At 43.4% G+C, this 25814-nt stretch overlaps 1 protein-coding gene across 3 annotated transcripts in view; it reads left to right on the forward strand.

Annotated features, from left to right (window-relative positions):
- The window catches only part of LOC311235800 (myosin-binding protein C, fast-type-like), a 92155-nt gene that overhangs the window by 52200 nt on the left and 14141 nt on the right, over positions 1–25814 (forward strand). For all 3 annotated transcript variants that reach the window (XM_084323292.1, XM_084323290.1, XM_084323291.1), the window contains 16 exons: positions 1001–1118; positions 1228–1279; positions 1546–1605; positions 4422–4585; positions 8968–9100; positions 12205–12329; positions 12727–12832; positions 16689–16858; positions 19472–19637; positions 20533–20639; positions 20766–20795; positions 20916–21058; positions 22453–22612; positions 22941–23045; positions 23235–23423; positions 24299–24433. In XM_084323292.1, the coding sequence (XP_084179418.1) occupies positions 1001–1118; positions 1228–1279; positions 1546–1605; positions 4422–4585; positions 8968–9100; positions 12205–12329; positions 12727–12832; positions 16689–16858; positions 19472–19637; positions 20533–20639; positions 20766–20795; positions 20916–21058; positions 22453–22612; positions 22941–23045; positions 23235–23423; positions 24299–24433 (1963 nt within the window). The remainder of the gene's footprint in view (positions 1–1000; positions 1119–1227; positions 1280–1545; positions 1606–4421; positions 4586–8967; positions 9101–12204; positions 12330–12726; positions 12833–16688; positions 16859–19471; positions 19638–20532; positions 20640–20765; positions 20796–20915; positions 21059–22452; positions 22613–22940; positions 23046–23234; positions 23424–24298; positions 24434–25814) is intronic.

Consider the following 25814-nt stretch of genomic DNA (forward strand, 5'->3'; position numbering starts at 1 on the left):
TACAGCTCAATACAGACCATTGTTAAGGGGATGCAGACCAGAGAAAGACTTTCGTCTTGTTTACATCAGGGTCCCCCATTTTCAATTCATCGTAACATATATGACATACATGACATACAGATAGACAGTACTGCTACATCTAGACATTTATGACATACCAGATCTACAAATACAGTACTGTTTGTGATACAAAAATAGTCTAAAAAAGAGAGTATATACATTTGAGGGGGAAGAAACTGTACATTGGAGGAGATTGGGGTTGGGTATGTGAGGTGGGGGGGGGGAACTGTACATTGGAGATGGTTGGGTGGGTGGGGTGGGTTGAGTAGGCGGGGGGGGGGGGACTGTACATTGGAGGGGGTTGAGTTTGGACATTTACAGGGGCCAGTTTCAGATTGCAGTCTCCCGTAGGTGCTCTTTTAGAGAGGTTTTGAAGGTGGGTAGTGATTCACATTCCTTTACAGCTGTGGGTAGGGTGTTCCACGTTGTTGTTGCGTAATTGCGAAACGTGTTTAGTCCCTTGTTTGAGCCGAATCTGGGTTTAACATGATTTGTGGAGCTCCCTCTGGTGTTGTGTTCGTGGTATTCACTGACCTTTGGGAAGTATTTTGACATGTACATGGGTACCTTAGTGGTGTAGTGTATCTTGAAGACCAGGCCCATTGCAAGTTGCTGTACTCTGTCGTCTACTCTAAGCCATCCTAGGTTGTCAAAGTGGGCAGGGGTGAGGTGGGTTCTAGTAGTAAGGTCAAGCAGTAGTCTGACCAGTTTGTTTTGTGATGTTTATAATTTAGTTTTTAGCGCCTTTGAGGTGCTTTGGTACCATGAGGTGCAAGCATAGTCGTAGTGAAATTGTTAACCTTCTATAGCACGGTAGTGAAAGGGTTAAACTTAGAAAATGGCACTTTCCCCCTCACACACACACACACACACACACACACACACACACACACACACACACACACAGAGCTGCTAACTATCTCAATCTCCTTCCACTTAGATCTACACTTATGAGATGAAGATCATCAAAGTGGTCGCTGCCGATGCCGGCGGCTACAGGTGCGAGGTGACGTCCAAAGACAAGTGTGACAGCCACTCCTTCGAGATCACCGTGGAGGGTGAGTGACTATTTCTACCGCGTGTCCCATGTGAGCTGTTGTCTTGATCCGTCCCACCCTGTGTGTCTGCGCGTGTCCCTCAAACGCTTCTCTGTGTCTCTCGTTTCAGCCGCGCAGGTCGCGGTGGCGCAGGATGACATTTTGTCATCTTTCAAGAGAGCGTAAGTGCATATCGGGTTTCTGGGGTTTGTGTTTCAGTTTGTCTGAGGCCCGAGAGCAGTGTTTGTGTATGTCCAATTCGCGTCTGTGTGTGCGCTGTGAAGTGTAAACATGTGCTATTTATAATTGTCTTCAAGTAGCTACATATGTGTGAAGGTGTCTTTCAACACATGTCGGATATCACAGTCTACTGTCCTTGGCTCTGTGTCATGTACAGTAGATACTAGATCTTATGCTCATATGATTATGTTTGTGTCTATGTGCATAGGGATGGTGGAGAGGATGATGGAAACCTGGATTTCAGCGCTTTGCTCAAAGCCACCAAGAAGTGAGAACTGAGTGTAATTCGGTTGCAGGGTTGGAAGTGAAAACCAGTCACCAGACAAATGCTGGGAAAAGTTTAGCCTGTGGCTGAATAACCCAGCAAACAAACAGCAATTTTCTAATTGGATAAACCCCATTTCGAGCATATATCAGCAAAAACGTGTGATATAAAAAATGTGATATAAATCAGGGTATGAATGTGATATCAACAAACCCTTCTGTAAATACCTTCATAACATAGATATGAATAGAACTGGAAGGTTTAGTGTATGTGAGTGCTACTGAAGTGGAAATTTCTGGCTCAGAGTATGAGGAAAAACTCATTTTGAGAAAACGGCCTTTAAAGATTTGTATGGTAAAATTCCATAAATTTTTCTTTGAAACAGCTATTTACAAACACAATACCTAATCAAACCATTAGTCATACCTAAACACATGCCTGATAACTGAATAATAATAATAATAATAATGATGTTATTGAACTGAACAGAACTACACACAGGCTACAAACAGTGTAGTAACAGTGTAGTACCCCCTAATAGGCAAACAAATATTTGAATAGATATCACTATGAAACTTTCCCAGTTTGTTATGTACATATAAACTAAGAAAAAATATATTGCAAGTTTTCTTAATTTTATGTTTATATATGCAAATGAGGCACTTCCCCATTAAATATGTGCACATTTATGGATGCAATAAGGCTAAATGAAGTAAAATAAACAACTAAATGTGTGTTATTGACGTTTTATTGTCACTAGTTTCATAGAAGACATGTTTAGGAAGCAAAATATAACAAAATCTCAAAATCAACAAAAAAAGTATATTTGCCTATTCACCTGGGGTGTCTTGCCGCCCGGAGCCCTATTTTCTGAAAATCTGCCTAAAATACATACCTAAGTAAATGGAATATTGCTCCACTCCTACAAGGACCATTTGCATGTTCTTGGTATCTATGGACCTCAGTGAATGTATTCCCAGTGTCAGAAATATTGTGTCTATTACTAGGCTTGCTTAAATTGTGATGAAACAAAGGAGAATATGAATTATGATTTTTCTTTGCATCTTTGACAGTGAATAACACCATGCTAAAAATGACTAGACATAAGAAGCTGCCACTGAGCTCGTTCAGTACCTTCTTGAGATCATAAGAACAGATAATGTACAGTAGGTTTCTTATTCTTGCCAGAGTGCCGCCATTTTGTAACTGATTTCAAATCTGATTGTTGCTAAATGCTCAAAATAGGGGAGAGAAACTAACTGTGCTCCAATATATGCCAATAACGTTCAGTTTTGTGGTATATTATCCTGAGTAATAAGAGATATTAAAAAAATTCATACAGAACCCATTTGCTTTTTTTTTACCTAGAGGCCTCTGGGAAGTGTATTTCGGGAAAAATTCCACCGCTCATTGAAAGCTCTGGATGAACAACAGAAAAACAAAAACTAAAATCTATCTAATAACACTTTAACCTATTGGTAAACTAACGTATTGATGATAATCTACATTATAACTGCATAGCTTGATTTATGACGTGATGTCATTTGGGCACACTGGCTAAAGAGGTTAAGTTGTTAGATAGGCTATTCGATTTTTGGCGGATAGATAGTGTCACAAACGGGTAAATTGTGACAAAAAGGGAGTCCACACGTGAAATAAATTTAACAATATAATTTATTTAAACCTATATAACAAATAATCATTTACATAAACAATGAATATGTATGTATAAGAATCAGCGGGTTGAATGCCCATAACGAGAATATTCGTTTTTTCTCGTTTTTTTTTTTATTAGCGATCTGAATTCATATTTCATCAACCGAGTCTACCGTTGGTAAATCAGCCACCCCAGGCGCTCGGATGTGAAAAAAGCGCCCCCTATTGTCTCCCAGATGGTAATTCACCCTTTTGGATTGGACTCAATGAAAATGAATGAAAAAAAAAAAAAACGGAATCCACATTTTATTTCTCACTCACGCAGGCGGGGGCCGATCAGCTTCATGCTGGACCCTCAGAGCAGCGGGGATTATGTGTTTTACAGTATATGCGTGGGATCAATAAAAGGATAGATTTTTGGAATAGCGATCAGGAATTGGAATAATCCATTTGGATACCATCTGATCTCAGTTAAGGAATCTATTTTACCAGTCTTATGATAATCAGACCCGTTTTCACGGAGATATAAGCTTTCCCCCTATAATGTGATATGGCTGTTTGACTGTGCGAGCGATCAGGAACTGAGAGAATCGATTTTCAGCTTGCTGCACCAGCGTGCACACATATACTATCGATAATCTAGCGTTTATTTGAAAACTATTCATAAATAGGCCGAAAAATGACAACGTTCTAGAATATTACAGTACAGGGCGATTATCATGGAATGCTTTTTTTCCCCGTGAAAACGAGGGCTTTTCTAAACGGAAATGAACCGATAAAAAAACAATCCGCTTCGACAATGTTGACTGGTAATGGGTCATTGATAATGCGACGGGCAGATTAGACACATAGCCATAATTTAAAACATAGATTAGGCGATATTAACGTTAACATTGAAGTGGTTGATGGGCATTCAAGGGGGTAAAAAGGAAAACAGGGCCGGCTCTGAAAGTGTTACCAAGGACATATTTATACAGGCAGCTCTCAATGCCCAGGTGAGTCTAATTGGGCTGACGAGCAGTTAAGCAGGCAGAGTGGGGGCCGTCACAATAGCTAGTCATCGATAGCTACGTGGGATCAACAAAAAACTTGAGATGGGTCAATTGCGTTCATGTTTTTTTTCACCTTTTCCCATGACCCTCCTCTTTCCCTCGACTTGACAGGAAGAAGATGCCCGAGCCGGAGAAGATAGACGTGTGGGAGCTGCTTAAGAACGCCCACCCAAGCGAGTTCGAGAAGATCGCCTTTGACTATGGCATCACAGACCTGAGGGGCATGCTGAAGCGTCTGAAGAAGATGAAGAAGGTTGAGCCCAAGCACAGCGAGGGTAATGACCCCTTTCACCCCCTGGGACTAACCTTCTTACTGTCTTTTTACTATTGCGCACCCTACTACTATGTTACTATACTACTACTGTAAACTACTAACAAGTCGGTTGCAGTCAACGAGCACCTGCTAACGGGAACTCGTTTGCCGACAGGAAAGTACACACATAATTGTCCGTGCAGAACCCTTATCCCCAACACATCGTTCCATGAGTGAATTATTGTAATGTTCTGGGGTTTTATGTGTCGCTCTAGTTGTATGGTCTTAGGGGCACCACTAAGTTATCTGGCTGCAAGCTAGCCTTGATTGATTGATTGATTGATTGATTGATTGATTGATTGAAAACTTTATTAACAGATTGCAGAATGGGTACAGTACAGTACAGCTCAATACATACAATTGTTAAGGGGATGCAGACCAGAGAAAGACGTTCGTCTTGTTTACATCAGGGTCCCCCATTTTCAATTCATCATAACATATATGACACACACGACATACAGATAGACAGTAGCTTAGCCTAGCTTAGCACTAATGAATGGAAGCGGATACGGACCAGCTTTTTTAAGCTAGGCTAGTGGTCCGTTGTGCTTCCACAAATTTGTGCTAAGCTAAGCTAGCACATTCCTTTAAGAATTCATACATGTTATTCCTACAGTCCAATATATTAGTGAAGACAAACTCAAATCTCAAATCCAAAATCCCAAAATCCTAGTGTGCTAAAACTCAAATTTGTGATGTCATCAGGTATAAAGTCTATCTGCTCCATAGACAATTAATCTGGAAAGATTGTATACACTGGGAGCACCCAGGGGAATGTTCTGTGTATATGGGTAGATGTTCTGTTTCAGAACTGAGAACACTACAATAGAATAATGCTCATTTGGGTATAAAAACAAATTTTCTGTGAGTCCACAAAATCAGTCTCCCATTTATTGTTAATGGAATAGCTTCAGACTTTACACCTGATGATATCACACGTTTGAGTCTGGTTTCTGCCTTTAGGTGACATTAGCTCATATTCACAAATAATGGTTGAACCTTTGTAGAACATGGGATTATTAACATTAAAGGCATTAACACATTGTGAGATGTGATGACGAACGAGCACTTTTATTTGTGATACTTGACAGTACATTTAATATCTGAGCACTTTAAGGCATTTCTCAGTCTTGGTCTTCCGACCGAATCACTTACCAATTTGCGTGAAATTCATTAATATTATAAAAACTCAAGTAAATACAAAACTGTATTTTATAAGATAAGATATTCCTTTATTAATTTGGGCATCATAGCAGCATTGGGGAGAGGGGAGCGGAGGTACTGCTATGGGCAGGGTAATAGTAGAAAGACATAAATATAGGCAATACCATTTTTATAAAAATAAAAACGATATAAAACTATATCATTAACTCTGAATATAAGAAGGAAGATTTACAAATTCATAACAGGAAGAATAAACAGGAAGGTGTGCAAGTTCAACAATCTGGTCAGATAACCAGATTAGTGCCTGGTTTCATAAACTATGTTTTGGGACCCAAAATTACTCATGGGCCTCCTTCTGGTGTGTCCTCCTCACACTACGGCAGTAGTCATGTGTGTCATGTGTTTCAATGACATGTGTCTAACAACGAGATGTTTTAACACTTTGAGTGCCGCTCTGTTTTCGGGCCCCATCTATTCACGCTTTAAAATATCCGTCACCTTGTTTGTAGAGCTATAACTATATTCTATATTATAGCTATGGATACAATGCTATGGTCATTTGACAGTGACTTTCTTCCGGTCAAGATGCAAAAAAGAGATAATTTTCCGCGCATTATACCGTGGTGAATATGTTTTTAGATCGGTCTCGGGTAATTCCTGAAATGCTGAGGAATAGCCTTATAAATGTATTATACTATAACCGTTGCCGTTTGTTGCCTGGACCCGCTATTATTCTCAAATCAAATCTATATAATTTAGTTTTTTGATGCTTTGATTGCCACCAACGGCATACGTTGTGGACTAACGTTACACACACACGTTCGGATCGAGGTGAAGACATGCTTGGATCAATGCAAGATTGATATCATATAGCCCTTACCTTGACTAGGATTTACCCCAAAAAGAATATTCCAATTATCTGATCGCGATTCCAAGTATTGATGTCCATCGTGTCGCCAACATAATCCACTACACATCATGCATCGGGAGCATTTGATTCTTCTCAATCCGACCGTTATAACCGCTCAGCTTGAGCAACAAAAAAAAACTACCCGGAAACATTAGACCGATGCACGGGCCAAGATACAAGGTTTCAAAGGGTGCTCGATACGCCGTCTAGCTGGAAGCGGCCGGTATTGTACTTTGGCAACCTCAGACTCATTCCCTATGGCAGTGGTGCCCAACCAGTCGATCGCGATCGACAGGTAGATCGCGGGCTGATTTCAAGTAGATCTTGATTAATAAAATTCGATTATAAAAGAAAAGAAAAAAAACGTTATTTTTTATTTTTTTTGCTAAATCAACTCTTCCTCTCCTTGTCACTTTGACTGCCTAAAAACGCTTAAACACGTCATTCCCGGCCATGCTCAAGTTGCCGAAGACGCTTTAAAGCGTCTTTGATATCAATATTTCAAAAATCTGGGACCGGATTCATATTTCCCCTCCGCTGGCCTGAGATCCACCAGGAGGACCCACTGAGCTCTCTGGCGGTTCAGGAGCGCCATCTGGTGGCCGATCGGCGCAATCGCTTAACAGGAAGCGCAGTAGAGGTTTTGCTGGACGGACGTATTACTTCCGGGCACTCGGTACATGTCTCGGGACTCTGGCTCGTCACACTACACAGCGATCGATTGCCAATAACTCGATAAACAACATGATTTGGACATATATACCATTATACAAGCTGGAGATGGACCGGGTAAATCGCCATCCCATAATGATAAAATGTCTACTCTACGATGATCGCCCAACGGCGCGCGGAGACTGGGGTGAGTTTTAGCGTGTAACGTTACCGTCTTCGATACTAACTGCTATTATCAACATTTGACCCACATTAGATGATTGGTATAACGCTGCCCACGGAATTATAAACGCCCCCTAGCCCATCCGGTCAACATCAGATGACGTGTAGTAACTTCTAGAAGTACGTCTAGTTGGAATTTTTTATATCGCGCTGATTGCCATAAAACTGTATTGCATCATCAATATAATGTATTTGGGGCTATAGATCACGTTCTGGAGAAAGCTGCAGAAAGAGATGAAAACATAATTTTTTTTTTTTTGATCCACTTTTTCTCCAATTTTTTTTTATTTTCTCCCATCCCAATTTCGTATCATCCAATTCAACCCTCCCCTGTCACGAACGCTGTTTCTTGCCTCCCACAAGCCGGCTGCAATGTGGACTAAGTCATACATAGCACAAGTCCCCTCCGGTACTTGAGGTAACAGCAGTCGCATCTTTTCACCTGCGCAGCTCGATCTCTCAGTGTCGAGGAGTAACGCGTGGGAGGCTCACGCTGCCCCCGACACTTCCTGATTCTACTGCGCAGGCGCACCAACCGACTTGTAGGAGTCGCTTGTTCACAACGCCCGATCCCCACCCTTCAGTTTCCCTCCCCGTAATACGGCCAATGTGTATTACTGCGGACGACCAGCTAAACTGAAAACAATGTGGAGAGCTGGATTCGAACACGCGAATCCTAGCGTCTCCACACTGGTGGCGAGTGCCTTGCCCACTACACCACCTAGCCGCCCGAGATGAAAACATACTTATACATTAGACCATACTTTACTATGAATATGTGAATGAAAAAGTTTAACGTTGCTACACAATGAACAATACATATAGGACTTTGAATGGGCCCTAATAATGGCAATGTAGCAATAGAATTTAAAAAGTTATAGCCCTGCAAAGAAGGGGAATTTCTCCATAGACAAATAGAGCCGGCAACCTACGGTTGATAATGAATTTAACCCATGGCAGCCAAAGTGTTAACTACAACAAGCAATGCTGTTTGTTATTTAAGATGAGGTCGGACTCGGCACTGACAGATTTGTGTTCATTATGCTGCTTTTATAAAGCCTCAAATGACGGCTTACAATATACAATTTTGGCTGGTAGCTCTCGGGCTAGGTGGTAAATAAAAAAGTAGATCTTGGTTCAAAAAAGGTTGGGCACCCCTGCCCTATGGTAACAACAGGCTCCCTGAATGGATAATGAACAAAAATATCGAAAAAACTACCCAGAAACTACTTAAGTTGTTTTTGGCACTCAACGGTCGGGGCCCAGAAATGACGTTTTTGGCACTGAATGTGTTCCATCGATAAAAACTGTGATATGTGTTTGTTTTTGATAGCTTCCATCAGAGCATAATCATTGGTCTTTCTTTGCGCCCTCAGCTTTCCTGAAGAGGTTTGACGCCTGCTATTCAGTGGAGAAGGGCAAGAAGATTGTGTTGACCTGTGAGGTGGTCGACCCCAGCGTCCAGGTCAAATGGTTGAAGAATGGACAGGAAATCAAAGGCTCGGCCAAGTACAGTACATTTACATTTACATTTACATTTAGTCATTTAGCTGACGCTTTTATCCAAAGCGACTTACAAGTTCTGTACGACAGGTCATCAGGAAGGGTACAACTCTATCAGCTGAGTAACAATATTCATCACAGTGTTGCGTGTTACAGTGTACAGTAGGTTAGTTTATTAGGACAAGTGCATGACAGTAAGGTTAGTTAGGGTTAGATTTTCTTTTATTTTTTTTTTAATTTTTTTTTATTATTATTTCAGATAATGGTTGAAGAAGTGCGTCTTTAGTCGACGGCGAAAGATTGGACGGGATTCGCCTGTCCTAACTGGGGTGGGTAGTTCATTCCACCACAGGACTGAGAATAGGCGGCTTCTCTTTGATGACCCTCCCGGAGCTTGGATAGGAGTAGGTCTGAGGCGGCCAGAAGATGCAGAGCATAGGGGTCTTGAGGGTGTGTAGTTAGAGACCATTGACCGGAGGTAGGCAGGAGCGGTTCCCTTTGCCGCACGGTATGCTAGGTCGAGGGCCTTGAAGCGGATACGTGCAGCAATGGGGAGCCAGTGCAGGTCCCTAAGAAGTGGGGTGACATGGGCCGACTTCGGTAGGTTTGAGATCAGGCGGGCCGCTGCGTTTTGAATGAGTTGAAGAGGCTTGGTGGCAGTGGCCGAGAGGCCAGCTAGCAGTGCGTTGCAGTAGTCGAGGCGGGAGATGACTGTTGATTAGACAAGGAATTGGGTGGCTTCTTTTGTCAGAAAGGTGCGGATCCTTCTGACGTTGCTCAGGAGGAATCTGCAGGTTCTGGTTGTCGCTGCAATGTGAGCAGAGAAGTTCAACTGGTCGTCGAGGACAACACCAAGGTTCTTGGCGGTCGGGGACGCGGTCACAGCTGCATTCTCGACTGTGATGGAGTGGTCGGTCAGGGGGGAGGATTTGGCCGGCAGGTGGAGCAATTCTGTTTTGCTCAGGTTCAGTTTGAGGTGGTTGGTCGTCATGCAGGCGGAGATGTCGGACAGACAGGCCGAGATCCGCTCAGAGACGTGGATATCTGAGGGAGGGAAGGAGAGGAAGGGTTGAGTATCATCGGCATAACAATGATATGAGAAGCCATGAGACGTGATAATGTTACCCAGTGATTTAGTGTAGCGGGAGAAGAGAAGGGGTCCTAGGACCGAGCCCTGGGGGACACCCGTCCGCAGGGGGCGGGTGGCCGACAGAGTCCCTCTCCATGACACTTGGTAGGAGTGGTCGTTGAGGTATGATGTCAGCCATGTCAGCGCAGATCCAGCCACTCCCATTCCTGTGAGGGCCGCGAGGAGGATCTGATGGTTGACTGTGTCGAAGGCTGCAGATAGATCTAGGAGAATCAGGACAGAGGACACGCACATACACACACACACACACACACACACACACACACACACACACACACACACACACACACACACACACACACACACACACACACACACACACACACACACACACACACACACACACACACACACACACCAGGTACAGACATATAGTGTCTTTTTTCGCCACACCAAGCTTCATAAAAGATATGCGACTAATTGCACCCTGGGCCCGTATCTTATTCACTCACTGTCAAGTGTCAACTAAGAAGGCACTCGGGGCAGCGCTGGAAAAATAGCATGCTAAAATTATCTCGACTGTAATGTCATATTTTCAAACGACGCTGCCATCAACGCTTTTTATTTATAGGAAGTCATAATTAGCCTCTCAAGGGGGACCAGCGAGTCACGTCGCCAAGACACGTTTGGCCGTGTGCATAAACACCACTTGGACAGAGACCTCTTAACCCCCCTGGAGTCCAAGGCCCATGGGTTTAAGGATCATTTGAGGGGGGTCTTTTCACGGTCATTTATCATTCTGTAATGTGATATGCCGTGGCCACTGCAAATGTTACATGAATGAGAGCCCTGTGGTCATGTATGGAATTCCTAGCCAAATGAGGTGCCTTGACATGTTAAATTGCCTGAAATTAAATAAGACGTGGATGCTTTTATCCACTATTTGTAGTCCACTGCATAACATTTGCAAGTAGTAGTTACTTTCAATAAAGGGCAAGGGTTTTGCATATCACGGTTACCGTCGGTAGTGTGATAGTAAAGGGTTAACCTTCTGTAGTGTGGCAGTGAAAGGGTTAACCTGCTGTCGTGTGGCAGTGAAAGGGTTAACCGTTTGGTAGTGCGGCAGTGAAAGGGTTAAACATTTTTAAATCATATAAATTGTGAACCAGTCAAATCTAAGATGAAGGCAAGAGGGCATAACTGGACATCAAAGCCCTTTTAGCTTAACCTATTCATAGTATTCGATCACATACATCTTGGTCATAAACAACAGGTGATTGTAATCACATAGAAGGGGATTATTATCGCTCAATGACCATTTTGGCCTTGCGCCATGCTGTATGGCCAAAACACACCGTGAGATGTGAGGACGAACAAGCACTTTTATTTGTGATACTTTTACATGTATCCACCCTTTCATCCATGACCCTGTAGTATTAATGCCACGATCAACCCATTGAACTACAGGACTCCATTTAATGATGAATCTCAGGGTGCTTTCAAGTCAAAGAACCATTCGACTGTGGCATAAAAAAACATGTGACATGAAAAACACACTTTATTCCTTTGTGGCAGCTCAGGCCCCAATTACGGCAATACTTACCAGTAGGGATGAGCCCGAATATGAATTTTGGAAAGTACAGATAGTGAGATGGATACAGATATATTTTATGTTCAATGACGCAGTGCACTCCGCCTAGGCACCGTCGTGTTTGCCATCAAAAACTACCCGTAGGACTGTCTCTTCATTTGAGCCCACAGAAGAATTTGTAATAACTTTTGGAAAGTTGTGCGTGAAAAGAGAGATAGAAAAAAGGGCTTGCAATTTGGAGTTTTCTATCCTATCTCGGCTGCTCCATGACGAGCGAGGTCTCCCCTACATGTTCAGATACAGATAATTCTGTTGGTTGAATAGATACAGATACAGTAAAGTGTGTTAGTTCACTATGGATTTTTTGGAAGATATGAATGAATGCACAAAGACCAAACGTTTGCAACCTCTGTGCTGTTTCTGTCTCAGGTATGTTATGGAGGCAAATGGCAACGTCCGCACGCTTACAATCAGCCGGACTAGCCTTGCTGATGATGCTGAATATGAATGTGTCGTTGGTGAAGACAAGTGTTTCACAGAGGTGTTTGTCAAAGGTGAACCATTTTTTCCTTCTTTTCTAAAATGTGCCATTTTTTGTGACAAAAAAATCTAGTAATTGCAATTTGTAATCTTTAAGTAATTGACATTACTCTGTTGTTGTTGTTGTTGTTGTGACAACCTCTGAGCACCATCTCTGGTGCTTTTCTTTCAAATGTATTTATTTGTATTCCATGTTACATGGTCTTTTTTGTGCTGGGTAACTTTCATCACTCTGGTGCCATTCAAAGCCCACCAAGCACTTGTTGAAAGTGTTGATTTGAAATGTTTTCCCCCCAATTCCTGTTTGAAGGTGAGGTTTTTGTCTGACAACAGCGATATGTTTCTGTGCTAACATGCATACTGTGTAGATTACTGAAAAATGTTAAAACTGCATCCCACTGCCCCACCCAGAGCCCCCTGTGAGAATCACCCTGCTGATGGATGACTACCATGTGACTGTGGGAGAGAGAGTGGAGTTTGAGTTAGAAGTGTCTGAGGAGGGCGCCCACGTCATGTGGTAAGTAAACCTCATCGGTGGACCATGGCTTTAACGATACAAATCGATGTTTTTTTTCTTTTCTTTTCAAAACGACTGGATTTAACCCGATTGTAGTGTGGATTTAAACCAGGTTGTAGTGTGGATTTAACCAGGTTGTAGTGTGGATTTAACAAGGTTGTATTTGTGTAACGGCGGTACCGCGAGTATATCCACAGTCATGATGGACTTCATGTGTTGTGAAGTGACTGTGGCACGTAGCGGTACTGCAAGTAAACTCACTCCCCTTAAAAGGCATCCAGACACATTACCAAGAAGGGAATTCACCTCTTGGTATAGTGGTCTGCGATGTCGCCTGCGGCACGGGCACCCCCGGGTTCGACTCCCACCCAGGGCATGTCAAATAAGACCGGTTTCATTTGCCTTAACTAAACTAACCGTAACCTTCAATAACCGCTTCCTTACCTAACTTTAACCTTCAATAACCACTTCCTTACCTAACCTTAACTCATTCCCCGCAAACAACGTTATACTCGTTATTGGGCGCCATCGCTTGAACGCCAACAACTAGTATACTCGTTATTTGATCGTTATTTCTTTTATTCGATATTTCTATTCATTACAGGCACACGGACTCGGGGGTTAACATGGGGAATCATCCTGAGAATGCCAAAGTGCAATACCGGCCGCATCCTCCCAGGTGGCAGTATCGAGCACCCTTTGAAACCTTAACGTCACAGTGACCAATCGCAGCCACTCTTATTGTCCGGGACCAAAATACGGCCACGCCCCACTCCCAGTAAAAAGTGGGAATCTCTAGAATGGGTTTGGGGCGACGCTGAATACGGAAGTGGCTCTCAAGGTGACGATTAGACAACACTTTCTGTTGGCAGCATTGGTTTAAAATTAAAAGGTGAAAATGTTGAAAACTACAATAATGCATTTCCCAAGAGCGTTAGCACAGGTCGCAGGTCACTGGGATGTGTCTATTCTTCGACCTGATCTGAACAGCGGTAAACTATTACTGCGACCTCGGTATAGCGACCGCGAATGGTAAACTAATTATCTTAGCAAAAGTGCGCTGGTAGCGTTACATATGTTGTCTAAAGGGGGACATATGGTACAATTTAAGATTCGAATGATAATCGGCATATAAAGGACACCACAAAGCATCGTTAATTTGTAAGAAACCTCAATGAAAACTGCGCAGGGTGCTATTGTTATGAAAATGTGATAGAATCCTATAAAAATGTGGCCGCATTTGGTCTACGTTCCGTTATATCTTGGCCTGTGCAACGGTCAAATGTCTCCGGGCGCACTTTTCTGGGTCGGGCGAGTTGAGCGGTTCTCCCGATTGCATTGAAGCGCGTCAAATACCGCCGATCCACATGTTGTGGTGGGTTATGTCGTGGACCAGATGGCGATCAAACAATTGGAATATTATTTTTGGAATACTCCCGATCACAGGTAAATTCTAGCAATTCAATTCTAGCTTGATCATTTTATACCGATCCAGCTGATCAGTGTTTTTAGTGTTCAATACGAATGCCGTTACTGGCAATCAAAGAATCAGAAACGACCCCCCCCCCCCCTTTCATGCATTCATGATGAAACATAATACCTATTACATACATTTGATTTGGGAATAGTAGCGTGTCCAGGCAAGAAACGCCAAAGCTTATAGTAGAATTCACGTATGAGGCTATAACTCAGCCTTTCGGGAATTACCCCAGACCACTCTGAAATTATACTTATATTCACCACGGGATAACGCTTGAACGTATGCATGGAAAATTATCTCTTTTTTGCATCTTGGCCAGAAGAAAGTCACAAATGACCATAGTCATTAGCAGTAGACATAGCTATAATATAGAATATAGATATAGCTCTACAAACAAGGTGACGCACTCCTATCTTTAAAGCGTGGCATAGCGGGACCCGGCTAATGGCTGGCGCCCAATGTGTTAACCTTTACTAACCACTTCCTTACCTAACCTTAACCTTCAATAACCACTTCCTTACTGATAGAAATCGAGTGTTTTCCAGCCTTCTCGTTGATTGTTTATTAAATGTATATAGCGCAAACTAAGGGGAAGGAGATCAGAGGAACAATTAGGAAAAATAGGGAAGTCAGGCAGAGTCATTGATACATTTGGTGAAGAGGTGAGATTTGAGTTGAGATTTGAATGAGTCCAGGGATGTAGGGATTGAGGAGGTCAGCTAAGTACCGGGGGCAAGGGACTTACTATATTGTGTACTTACTACTACTGGAATAGACTTCCACAATATTTGGTTTCAATTACCAGTAAGGTGGGATTCAAGAGGAGACTACGAGTGGCTGTAATGCAGAAAGAGGTTGATTTTGGTTAGGTCTAATCTGTGTCTAATGAATGGGTTCTTGTGTTGGGTTATGTGTTGTTTTGGAATGTGTTTGTCTAGTGGTTATGAGTATTAGAGTATGAGTGTATGGAATGTTGTGCTGTTTTTGAGCACATTTTAGTTTGCTCTGAGATGTCTTTGTTGTTTTATTGATATTTGTTGTTTTATTGATATTTGTTATTGTTGTCTTTGTTGTCTTTGTTGTTTTATTGATATTTGTTGTTTTATTGATATTTGTTTTTGTTCTATATTAGAAAATTTGGCATACATATTTGGTTGTATGTCTGATTTTAATTGGTTTAATGTTCTATAATTGTTTGTATATTTTATTGGTGTTTTATTGATATTTGTTTTGTTTTTATGTTGTTTATTGATTATTCTTGTTTAATTTTATATGTTTGGATCCAGACCCCAGGAAGAATAGTCGCTGCTGAGGCAGTGACTAATGGGGATCTGAAATAAAGAATAAAGAATAAAGAATACTAGGCCTGTCCCCGACTAAGGATTTGTATAGTCGACTATGATTGCCCAAACTTTGCAGATAGTTGACTGGCAGTCGATTGAACTTAAATCAGACATTAAGCATCAGACATTAAGCACCCCCACAGCCAAATGTCTGATTTAACTTAAATTAGACATTAAGCACCCCCCACAGCCCAAATGAAATAAAAATAATTATAATAATTGGCAGTCAACTACGGCTCCTTTCGATCAATTAGTCGACTATTCGACTAGCCGAGGTCAGCCCTAGTACTAAACTAAACTAGAAATAAACTGGAACTCTAATTTAACGACTATTTGAAAATCAATGCCCATCCCTAATAGCAGCAAACACAGGGCTACTTTAGTGGTTGTGTGGTGTTTTAGTGGTGTACCAGATGGCTAGCGATAGCCCCTGTAAATGTCCAAACCCAACCCCCTCCAATGTACAGTATAAAAAAATAATACAAAACTATAATAACCCTGTGTCTCCAAAATGTCAAAATTGGACCCGTAAAAATTATAACATGTTACATCTTACCAGTATCCATTGACATCAACAGTGTGAAGTCCGTTTCACGCTAGCATTGAATTCTAACACAACCCTGGAAAGCTGTGGTGGTTTTATTATGGTACACTTACCGCCATGTTCAGGCTATGACATACAGGCGTAGAGGCAGCTCCGTTTGGGAGTGCGTGTAGCGGACAGCGTGTTGAACACTTAACCCCTAATTGCTCCCGATGAGCAGGTTGGCACCTCACATGGTTGTCTCTGCCGTCTGTGTGTGAATGTGTGAGTGAATGTGAGGAACAAAATTGTAAAGCGCTATATAAATGCACCATTTACCATTTATTGTTTTGATGGCCTTCCATGATTGGTCATACAAGCATGTTTGTATGACCTCCATTTGATTTTAATTTCACAAGTTATCAGCCTTACATGTCATGACACCTTTAGATCAGCGGTTGGCTTTTGTTAGTTTAGACTTGACTTGTCTGTGCACGTCTTTGTGTTCAGGTTCTTTGAGGACATAGAGCTGCACAGAGATTCGAAGGACGCCAAGTATCGATTTAAGAAAGACGGGGTGAAGCACACACTCATCATCCAGGAGGCAACCCTGGACGACATTGGAATGTACCATGCCTGGACCAACGGGGGTCATACCAAAGGAGAGCTGGAGGTGGAAGGTACCACTCTTTTCCATGTGGGGGGGGGGGGGGGGGGGGTCAACGATGCAGTTACTGGGTTAGAGAAGACACACAGCTGACACCCTGCTGAGGTCAGGCAAACACTATCTTAAAGGTAGAATCTGAAATACTGTCAAACAGCGCAAGGCAAAATAGACCCACTTGGTATTGCGCTTTGTTTACATATTTAGTTTTGGCCTGATGTGTAGGATGGAGTTTAGTAGCCCTCTCTTGGTAGAGCCTGAGGTGTGGCCAGCAACAACAGGAACCCCCTCCCATACCCACTCAATTCCAACCCACACATCAGACCAAAACTGGGTCTGTTTTGATTAGAGGTCTCTGTTTAACGGCATTACAGATTCTACCTTTAAGACCGACAGAAGAGAGGTGCCAGAGAAGCTACTACCCCCAAGCCATCCGGATCCGCATCTAAATTAGGACTCTTGTTTAGTACCTATACGTTACTCACTGACTGCATGATGCATTCATATTAATTTATTCATATCCATATTCATTTGCACAACATTCGTGTTGCACATCTACATGACACCACTTGCCATATTCCCGGTCTCCTTGTATTTGCATATTTAATTGAACACCCACCTATACATCCTTAATCTTGTTTTTAGATTTGAATTACTTTCACTGTTTATACTAGGGCGTTTTCGTTTTTTTAAGAGTTGTATTGAGCTTTCTATTGTTTATTATAATTAGTTTGTATTGTGTTTATTAATAAAAGAGACGCACACACAGTCTAGGGGGGACTAGGGGAGACTAAAGGGGACTCGTCGCAGGGGAAGCATTTCACTGCCACTGTACTTATTATGATGAGTAATTAACCTTAAAATTAACCTTTGACTTGAAGAAAAATAATGGCTTATAGTAGTTAATAAGTAATCAAATAAGACACATGAGCTGAGATATGATAGATCTTAATTATCCCTGGAGGGAAACTGCATTATTATTAGCATGAATAGACAAGACTATAAATATCCCTAAAGGTAAATAGGAAGCAGGAGTAACATGTTATATTATCAGGGTATCTGCATGGTATTAAAAAGTCATAAAAAGTATTGAAAAGGTAGTAAAAAGTCTCAAATTTAATTTGCACCGGTATACATTTTTTTGGGGGGGGGGGGCAGCCTTCATCTCGTCTGTCGGGAGATGAAATCATATTAAATATATGAAATGTTTTAGTATTCAAGTCGGGGCTACCGGGAGCTTGGTGCGTCCTGGCGAGAGCTTGTATGGAACGAGTGAGAATTTAAATTGGATTTAAAAAGTGAGCGGCCGGGTAGTGTAGCGGACTAAGCGTCTGTCTACCACCACAGAGACAGTGGGATCGAATCCAGCTGTGGTGCTTCCGGGTTAGCCGACCGTCCATACTAACACAATTGGCAGTGTTAGAGGGTGGGAAACCCGGCGAGGGTGGGTCCTGGTCGCCTGAACACTTAAGGTAACCTACTTGCGTTCAGCGTCCCACGTGACCACGCCTAGCACGCCCCCGCGGCGACGCGGCAGACGGCAGCGGCAGAGCGGCAGCGGCGCGCAGGTTGCCGCGGCATTATGCATACGCAATCCCCCCTGTTTTAACATCGACGGTTAGCTCAACTCGTTCCTCAGCTTGCTGTGGAGCCTGCGGTCGGCAGTTCGACAAGTTCGAATCACTTAAATTAAATTTTTTTTTTTTTACGTTTAATTAATTTATCGCCTCTCTATATAAACATAACTAGCGTCTGTCTTTCTTTCGCCGGTTAAGTTTAGGCATTCTTTCGGAGTTGGTTAAGGTTAGGGTTAAGTTTAGGCATTCTTTCGGAGTTGGTTAAGGTTAGAGTTTGTCGCAGAGCATGGCAATAGAATGCCTGTCTTTCTTTCGCCGGAGCAGCAGCCTATTTCCGCTCTGCCGCGGTCACATGGGCGTCGTGGCCAATCAGAGAAACGCTGAACGCAAGTAGGTTACCTTAAGTGTTCACACGTCCTGGTAGTTGTAAACAGCGACTCCTACAGTTCGGTTGGGGCGCCTGCACAGCAAGGGAAGGATCTAAGAGAGGTAGTGTGACACGTTACACTCTCCCAGTGAGAGTCCGCGCTGCCAGGTGAAAAGAAGCGGTGGGCTGGCTACACATGTGTCGGAGGAAGCATGTGATAGTCTCCACCCTCCCGGACCGACGGTAGGGGGTAGAGTGTGCAACGACCAGGAAGGGGATTGGGAATTGGCATAACGACTAACATTGGGATGGGAGAAAAACGGAAAAAAGAAGGAGGAAAAAGATAATAAAAAATAAATAAAAAAGTGCAGCCGCCAGTTCAGTGTCGCTATGTGTTTTTCTTTTTGCTAGTATGGTAGTGAAATTGGTATAACATTTAGCTCTAAATGGTATCAAAAAGGTATTTAAAAAAGTCGAAAGAAACCCGCAGAAACCCTGATTATAGAATAACATAAGTTATAAGGATACAATGATATATTGAAATAATCCATGGCTAGATGCTCAAGTGTCGTGAACATTACACTCATTCACGCGATGTTATGAACGATGATTTCTTTCCCCCTAGTTTAAATAAAGGTAATGATGTATTCCTGTCCCTTCCTGTGCTGTCGAATGTGTCTATCAGAAAAGGAACTGGAGGTGTTGCAGGACATCGCTGACCTGACGGTCAGAGCCACGGATACGGCTATGTTCAAGTGTGAAGTGTCCGACGAGAAGGTGACAGGCGTGTGGTACAAAGACGGCGTGGAGGTGCTTCCCAACGAGCGCATCAAGATGACTCACATTGGAAGGTATGGATGATTGGATGGTATGGGCGATTGGATGGTATGTGAGATTGGAAGGTATGGGCGATTGGAAGGTATGGGCGATTAGATGGTATGTGAGATTGGAAGGTATGGGCGATTGGAAGGTATGGGCGATTGGAAGGTATGGGCGATTAGATGGTATGTGAGATTGGAAGGTATGGGCGATTGGAAGGTATGGGCGATTGGAGGGTATGGGCAATTGGATGATATGGGCGATTGGAAGGTATGGGCGATTGGAAGGTATGGGCGATTGGAAGGTATGGGCGATTGGAAGGTATGGGTGATTGGATGGTATAGGCGATCGGAAGGTATGGGCGATTGGAAGATTGGAAGGTATGGGCGATTGGAATGTATGGGCGATTGGATGTTATGGGCGATTGGAAGGTATTGGCGATTGGAAGATTGGAAGGTATGGGCGATTGGAAGGTATGGGTGATTGGATGGTCTGGGCGATTGGAAGAAGCTGTATCACAAAGGTAGCATATCTCTGTCTTATAAGAGACATATTGTAGGGTTAAGCTGTGTTTTTATTGTAGGGTTAAAAACTCATTATTTGAATCTTGTATTGAGTCATTACCTTTAAAAAGAGACAATTTCACTTGTTTCAATGCAGGTGAACTTGTTTAGAGAATATTTGTGCCACAAGAGAAAATATGTTGAGACGAAGTCCTATTTGGCGATTATTGTCACTTTGTTTTGAGAAGATTATCAAAACTGAAAGCTGAATGGTGTTGAAACGAGTGAAATTATCTCCTAAAATTAAACGAAGGTTTGAAGACCTGTTAAGATGGATTTGACAGATCTACAGTTTGTCTAGTGGATCTTTATTTCTAGAATCAGTCGTGAGACGTTCACGTTCCCCTTCCTGTGCCTGCTTTAGGATTCACCGGTTGGACATTGATAACGTGAAGCCTGGTGATGCCGGCGACTACACGTTTGTCCCCAACGGATATGCCCTCTCGCTGTCCGCCAAACTCAACTTCCTGGGTGAGACAGATGGCAACGGTTATAAAAAGACATGCCGATGAACATGTAAATCGGCCATCGATCTAAACATGCTGCAACTGCCTACATAATATCATTAAAACTGTATTTTTTTATTCCCCTAAACAGAGATCAAGATCGACTACGTGCCCAGACAAGGTAAGTGGCTCTAACGTCTGCGATGCAACGAATGATAATAGGATGCCGTTCGCGACTATGGAATGTCCTATCTGAGACCGTACTGTGCTCTGTACCGACTGTGGTCTGTGCCTTTACCAGATCCTCCCAAGATCCACCTGGACACCACAGGCAGCATGGTCTCCCAGAACACCCTCATCGTGGTGGCCGGCAACAAGCTGCGTCTGGATGTGGAGATCACCGGGGAGCCCGCGCCCACCGTGGTCTGGACGAAGGGGCCTCAGGTAAGGACGTAGTTTAAAGATGACTTCCTGCATGACCAAGTTTCAAGTTCAAGTTTGTTTGTTAATTATCACAATAAAATACACATACCCTTTTTTTTTTATCCACTTTTTCTCCCATTTTTCTATATTTTCTCCCATCCCAATTTCGTATCATCCAATTCAACCCTCCCCTGTCACGAACGCTGTTTCTTGCCTCCCACAAGCCGGCTGCAATGTGGACTAAGTCATACATAGCACAAGTCCCCTCCGGTACTTGAGGTAACAGCAGTCGCATATTTTCACCTGCGCAGCTCGATCTCTCAGTGGCGAGGAGTAACGCGTGGGAGGCTCACGCTGCCCCCGACACTTCCTGATTCTACTGCGCAGGCGCACCAACCGACCTGTAGGAGTCGCTGTCCACAACGCCCGATCCCCACCCTTCAGTTTCCCACCCCCTAATACGGCCAATGTGTATTAGTACGGACGACCAGCTAAACTGAAAGCAAATGTGGAGCGCTGGGCTCGAACTGACGAGCCCAGCATCTCCAGCATTTCGTGGCGAGCGCCTTGCCCACTATGCCACGTAGCCGCCCAAAATACACATACTTTACGGTGAAATGCTTGGTTCTGTATGAGGCCCTGAGAGTGTGCTCCATACAATAAAAAAAAAAGGTAAGTAAGAAAAAAGTAAGTAAAGACCATCTACTGTTACTGTTATTATTTAGTTGTTTATATTAACATAAGTATATTAATTGGCCATTGGAATAACATGTATGATTTCTTGAATTGTATGGTATTCCCCTTTCATATCATATATGAATGAATGAATGATCATTGCATTTATATAGCACTTTACTCTAGACTCAAAGCGCTCCCCACAATGTAGGGTGGAAATTGCCTCCTTCACCACCACTGTGTAGCACCCAACCTTGGACTACACAGGCTCAATGGCTACCATACACTGGCACCAGGCACACATCACACTACACAGTGGCTGACCGGCTCAGGAGACAGGGATTGATATCAGCCAATTAAAGGAGGGAGGGATGATTAGGTGGCCCTGATGTCTGAGACCTGATTGGGAATTTGGCCAGGAATGTTGGGGAACTCTTTGCAGTAGGTGCCCTGGGTTCTTTTACGGCACTCACAGCTGTACGGTGTCCCTATCACTGTAACAGGGGCATTGTTACTCACACAAGTCCAGAACAAAGAGCACTCCCTGCTGGACAACACCATTTGACACCATTTGACCGATCATGAGTCCGGAGCTCTACTCATGTAGTCATGTAGCTACCAGTAGTGGCCACAGGTTGTGTGTGTGTTCATGCCAATTGGCTAAAGGTTGAAGTACTGGATTGCACTTACACACAAAAGAATGTGACTTTTATTTTTGTTCGTTTTGATTTCTCTCCCAGCAAATCACAGACACAGAGGGACGTGTGAGGGTGGAGGCCAGGAAGGACCTGAGCTGCTTCGTGATTGAGGGGGCGGAGAGAGAGGACGAGGGCAACTACACCATCGTGGTCACCAACCCCGCCGGAGAGGACAAGGCCATGCTGTTCATCAAGGTCGTGGGTGAGTCGCTGCCCAGAGAGACGTAAGAGTAGTAGGTGTAGTAAGCGTAGTAAGCATAGTAAGCGTAGTAAGCATAGGCATAGTAAGCGTAGTAGGCATAGTAAGCATAGTAAGCATAGTAAGAGTAGTAGGTGTAGTAAGTGTAGGCGTAGTAAGCGTAGTAAGCGTAGTAAGCGTAGTAAGCGTAGTAGGGGTAGTAAGCGTAGTAGGCGTACCTGTAGTAAGCGTAGTAGGCGTAGTAGGCATAGTAAGTGCTGAAGTGGGACAAGGACACTGAGCAGGACGGCACCTTGAATTCACTTCCGCTTTTCTTCCCCGTCCTCCCCAGACGTGCCTGATCCCCCAGAGAACATCAGGTGTACCTCAGTGGGTGAGGACTGTGCTACTATCGTCTGGGACCCGCCCAAGTTCGATGGCCAAGCAGCAATCAAAGGTAAAGTATGGGTTCCTGTACCTCCCCTACCCCATGCTGCTCTGACGCCCGAATTTACCCCAAGGGGATTAATAAGGGAATATCTTACCTTGTCGTATCTTACCTTGTCGTATCTCATTCACACGTGTGAGTGTTCAAACATCCCTGCGTCGTCCTCGCCGCCTCACACTGCATCCCTCTGTCCCCCAGGTTACCTCATGGAGAGAAAGAAGAAGGGCTCCTCCAGGTGGACGAAGCTCAACTTCGACGTGTACGAGGGGACCACGTACGAGGCCAAGAGGATGATCGAGGGCGTGCTCTACGAGATGAGGGTGTACGCCGTCAACAGCATTGGCATGTCCCTGCCCAGCCACCGCTCCCAGCCCTTCATGCCTATTGGTGTGTATACTAACCCCAATCATGCACTTTGCTACTAAATAATCTACCTTGCCTATATTATTACTACCTAGTACCTACTATGCTAATATGTTTATACTACTTTGCACCTGTGGTAGAATCCATTTTGGTTGCCCCAAACAATAGCTTAGTTCACACGTAAGAGAGAAGCCAGGGGCTACGGCCCCCACCTCTCTTTACTCATTGTCTCCTTCTCTTCCTCAGTGTCTCCTAGCTGGCCACGATGAGAGCACTCCTCTCTTAGCCAAAGCTCATTTGACCCACATGTACTTGTACTATTTGTTTTTACTACTAAACTATTGATCAGAAGATCTGTCTACGATATAATTGATAAGTCCGGATCAACAATCTTGTTTGACAAACAATCTTACTTACCCTTAGTTGTACCCTTTCTGCTGACCTGTTGTACAGAACTTGTCGCTTTGGATAGAGATGGCTGCAATACATTTACATTTTACATTTAGTCACTTAGCTGATGCTCTTATCAAGTTCAAGAACTTGAGAACTTGAACTTGATAAGAGCATCAGCTAAGTGACTAAATGTAAAATGTAAATGTATTGCAGCCATCTTTGCAGGACTTTTGTAAATGGACGTTCCTTTTTTTTTTGCATCCTGTGTGCCTTGTCACTCAACCATTTGATTGACATTTGACTTTCTCAGCCCCCACCTCGCTCTTTAATCAACCAGCCCAGTGTTGTTGACTTTTTTTTTTTACAACATTGGTTTGTATCTCAGCCATCGTTGTAGTTCTAGAACCGTAATACCGCCCCTCTCACGCCCCCCTCGCCACTGCCTCACCTTTGTCCAATCAACGCGTGTGATTCTCTTCCTGGTTTTGTTTGTTTGTCTTCTTCAGCTCCAACTAGTGAGCCCACGCGTCTGGTGGTGCAAGACGTGACGGACAGCACATGCACACTGAAGTGGTTCGCCCCGGAGAAGATAGGAGCTGGAGGCCTGGATGGATACATTATTGAATACTGCAAGGAAGGAGGTAACAGAGGAAAAGGGAACAATGACACCAGACTTCATTCAGAACATCAGAAATCCTCACATATACATAGGATGGATATCTATGAAAAATCGCTGAACAGTATTCGTTGGGAATACAAAAAATCTTAAAAGATAAATTCGTTTTTTACGAGTTAATTATATTGCTATATTGTTTATTTTTCTATTTTATATTCAGATAAAATTGTATTGCCTATATTTATGACTTTCTTCTATTACCCTGCCCATATCTGTAACTCCCCTCCCCCACATCCATGCTGCTATGATGCCCGAATTTCCCCAAGGGGATCAATAAAGGAATATCTTATCTTATCTTATCTTAACAGAACTGATAGGCACATTGCACCTCATGGTACCAAAGCACCTCAAAGGCGCTAAAAACAAGATTACAAACATCACAAAACAAACTGGTCAGACTACTGCTTGATCTTACTCCTAGAACCCACCTCACCCCTGCCCACCTTGACAACCTAGGATGGCTTAGAGTAGACGACAGAGTACAGCAACTTGCAATGGGCCTGGTCTACAAGATACACTATATGACTAAGGTACCCATGTACATGTCAAAATACTTCCCAAAGGTCAGTGAATACCACGACCACAACACCAGAGGAAGCTCAACAAATCATGTTAAACCCAGATTCGGCTCAAACAAGGGACTAAACACGTTTCGCAATTATGCCACATAATTGTGGAACGCCCTACCCAAAGCTGTAAAGGAATGTGAATCCCTACCCACATTCAAAACCGCTCCTACGGGAGGCTGCAATTCGAAACTGGCCACCGTAAATGTCCAAACCCCCCCACCCCCACCCCCTCCTAATAGACAGTCTCCTCCCCACCGCATGTATATATTCTCTCCCCGCCGTATGTATACTTCTCTCCCACCCACCCACCCCCTCCTAATGTACAGTCCCCTCCCCATCATATGTATATACTCTGTCAGGATCTATGGGTAACAGTACTGTATATGTCACAAATGTAACAGTACTAAATACCTGTATGCAGTCGCGGACTGGGCCCCCCCCCCCCCCCCCGTCGTCGTTTTGTATCTCTTTTTTTATTTAACCTTTATTTAACCAGCAAGTCCCATTGAGATACAAGATCTCTTTTGCAAGGGAGACCCAAGATGACAGCAATAACATTTGCAATATATCAGTATGACCTGGCTTCAGCACCATGGACAGCGATGCTGTCACAAAACGGAGAATACAAGTTGTATACACTACACCAAAGTGTAGAATAACTACTTTCCAAATAATGGATTGTCCAAATGTCGGGTTATAATACGAAAGTGTCCTTTATAGAAGTTTACCGGTGCACGTTTCATTACATTTCTCTACTTCACTGGCGCTATTGCATCA

Source organism: Notolepis coatsorum (genome assembly GCF_963971535.1).
Source record: "Notolepis coatsorum genome assembly, chromosome: 10".
Classification (NCBI taxonomy): domain Eukaryota; kingdom Metazoa; phylum Chordata; class Actinopteri; order Aulopiformes; family Paralepididae; genus Notolepis; species Notolepis coatsorum.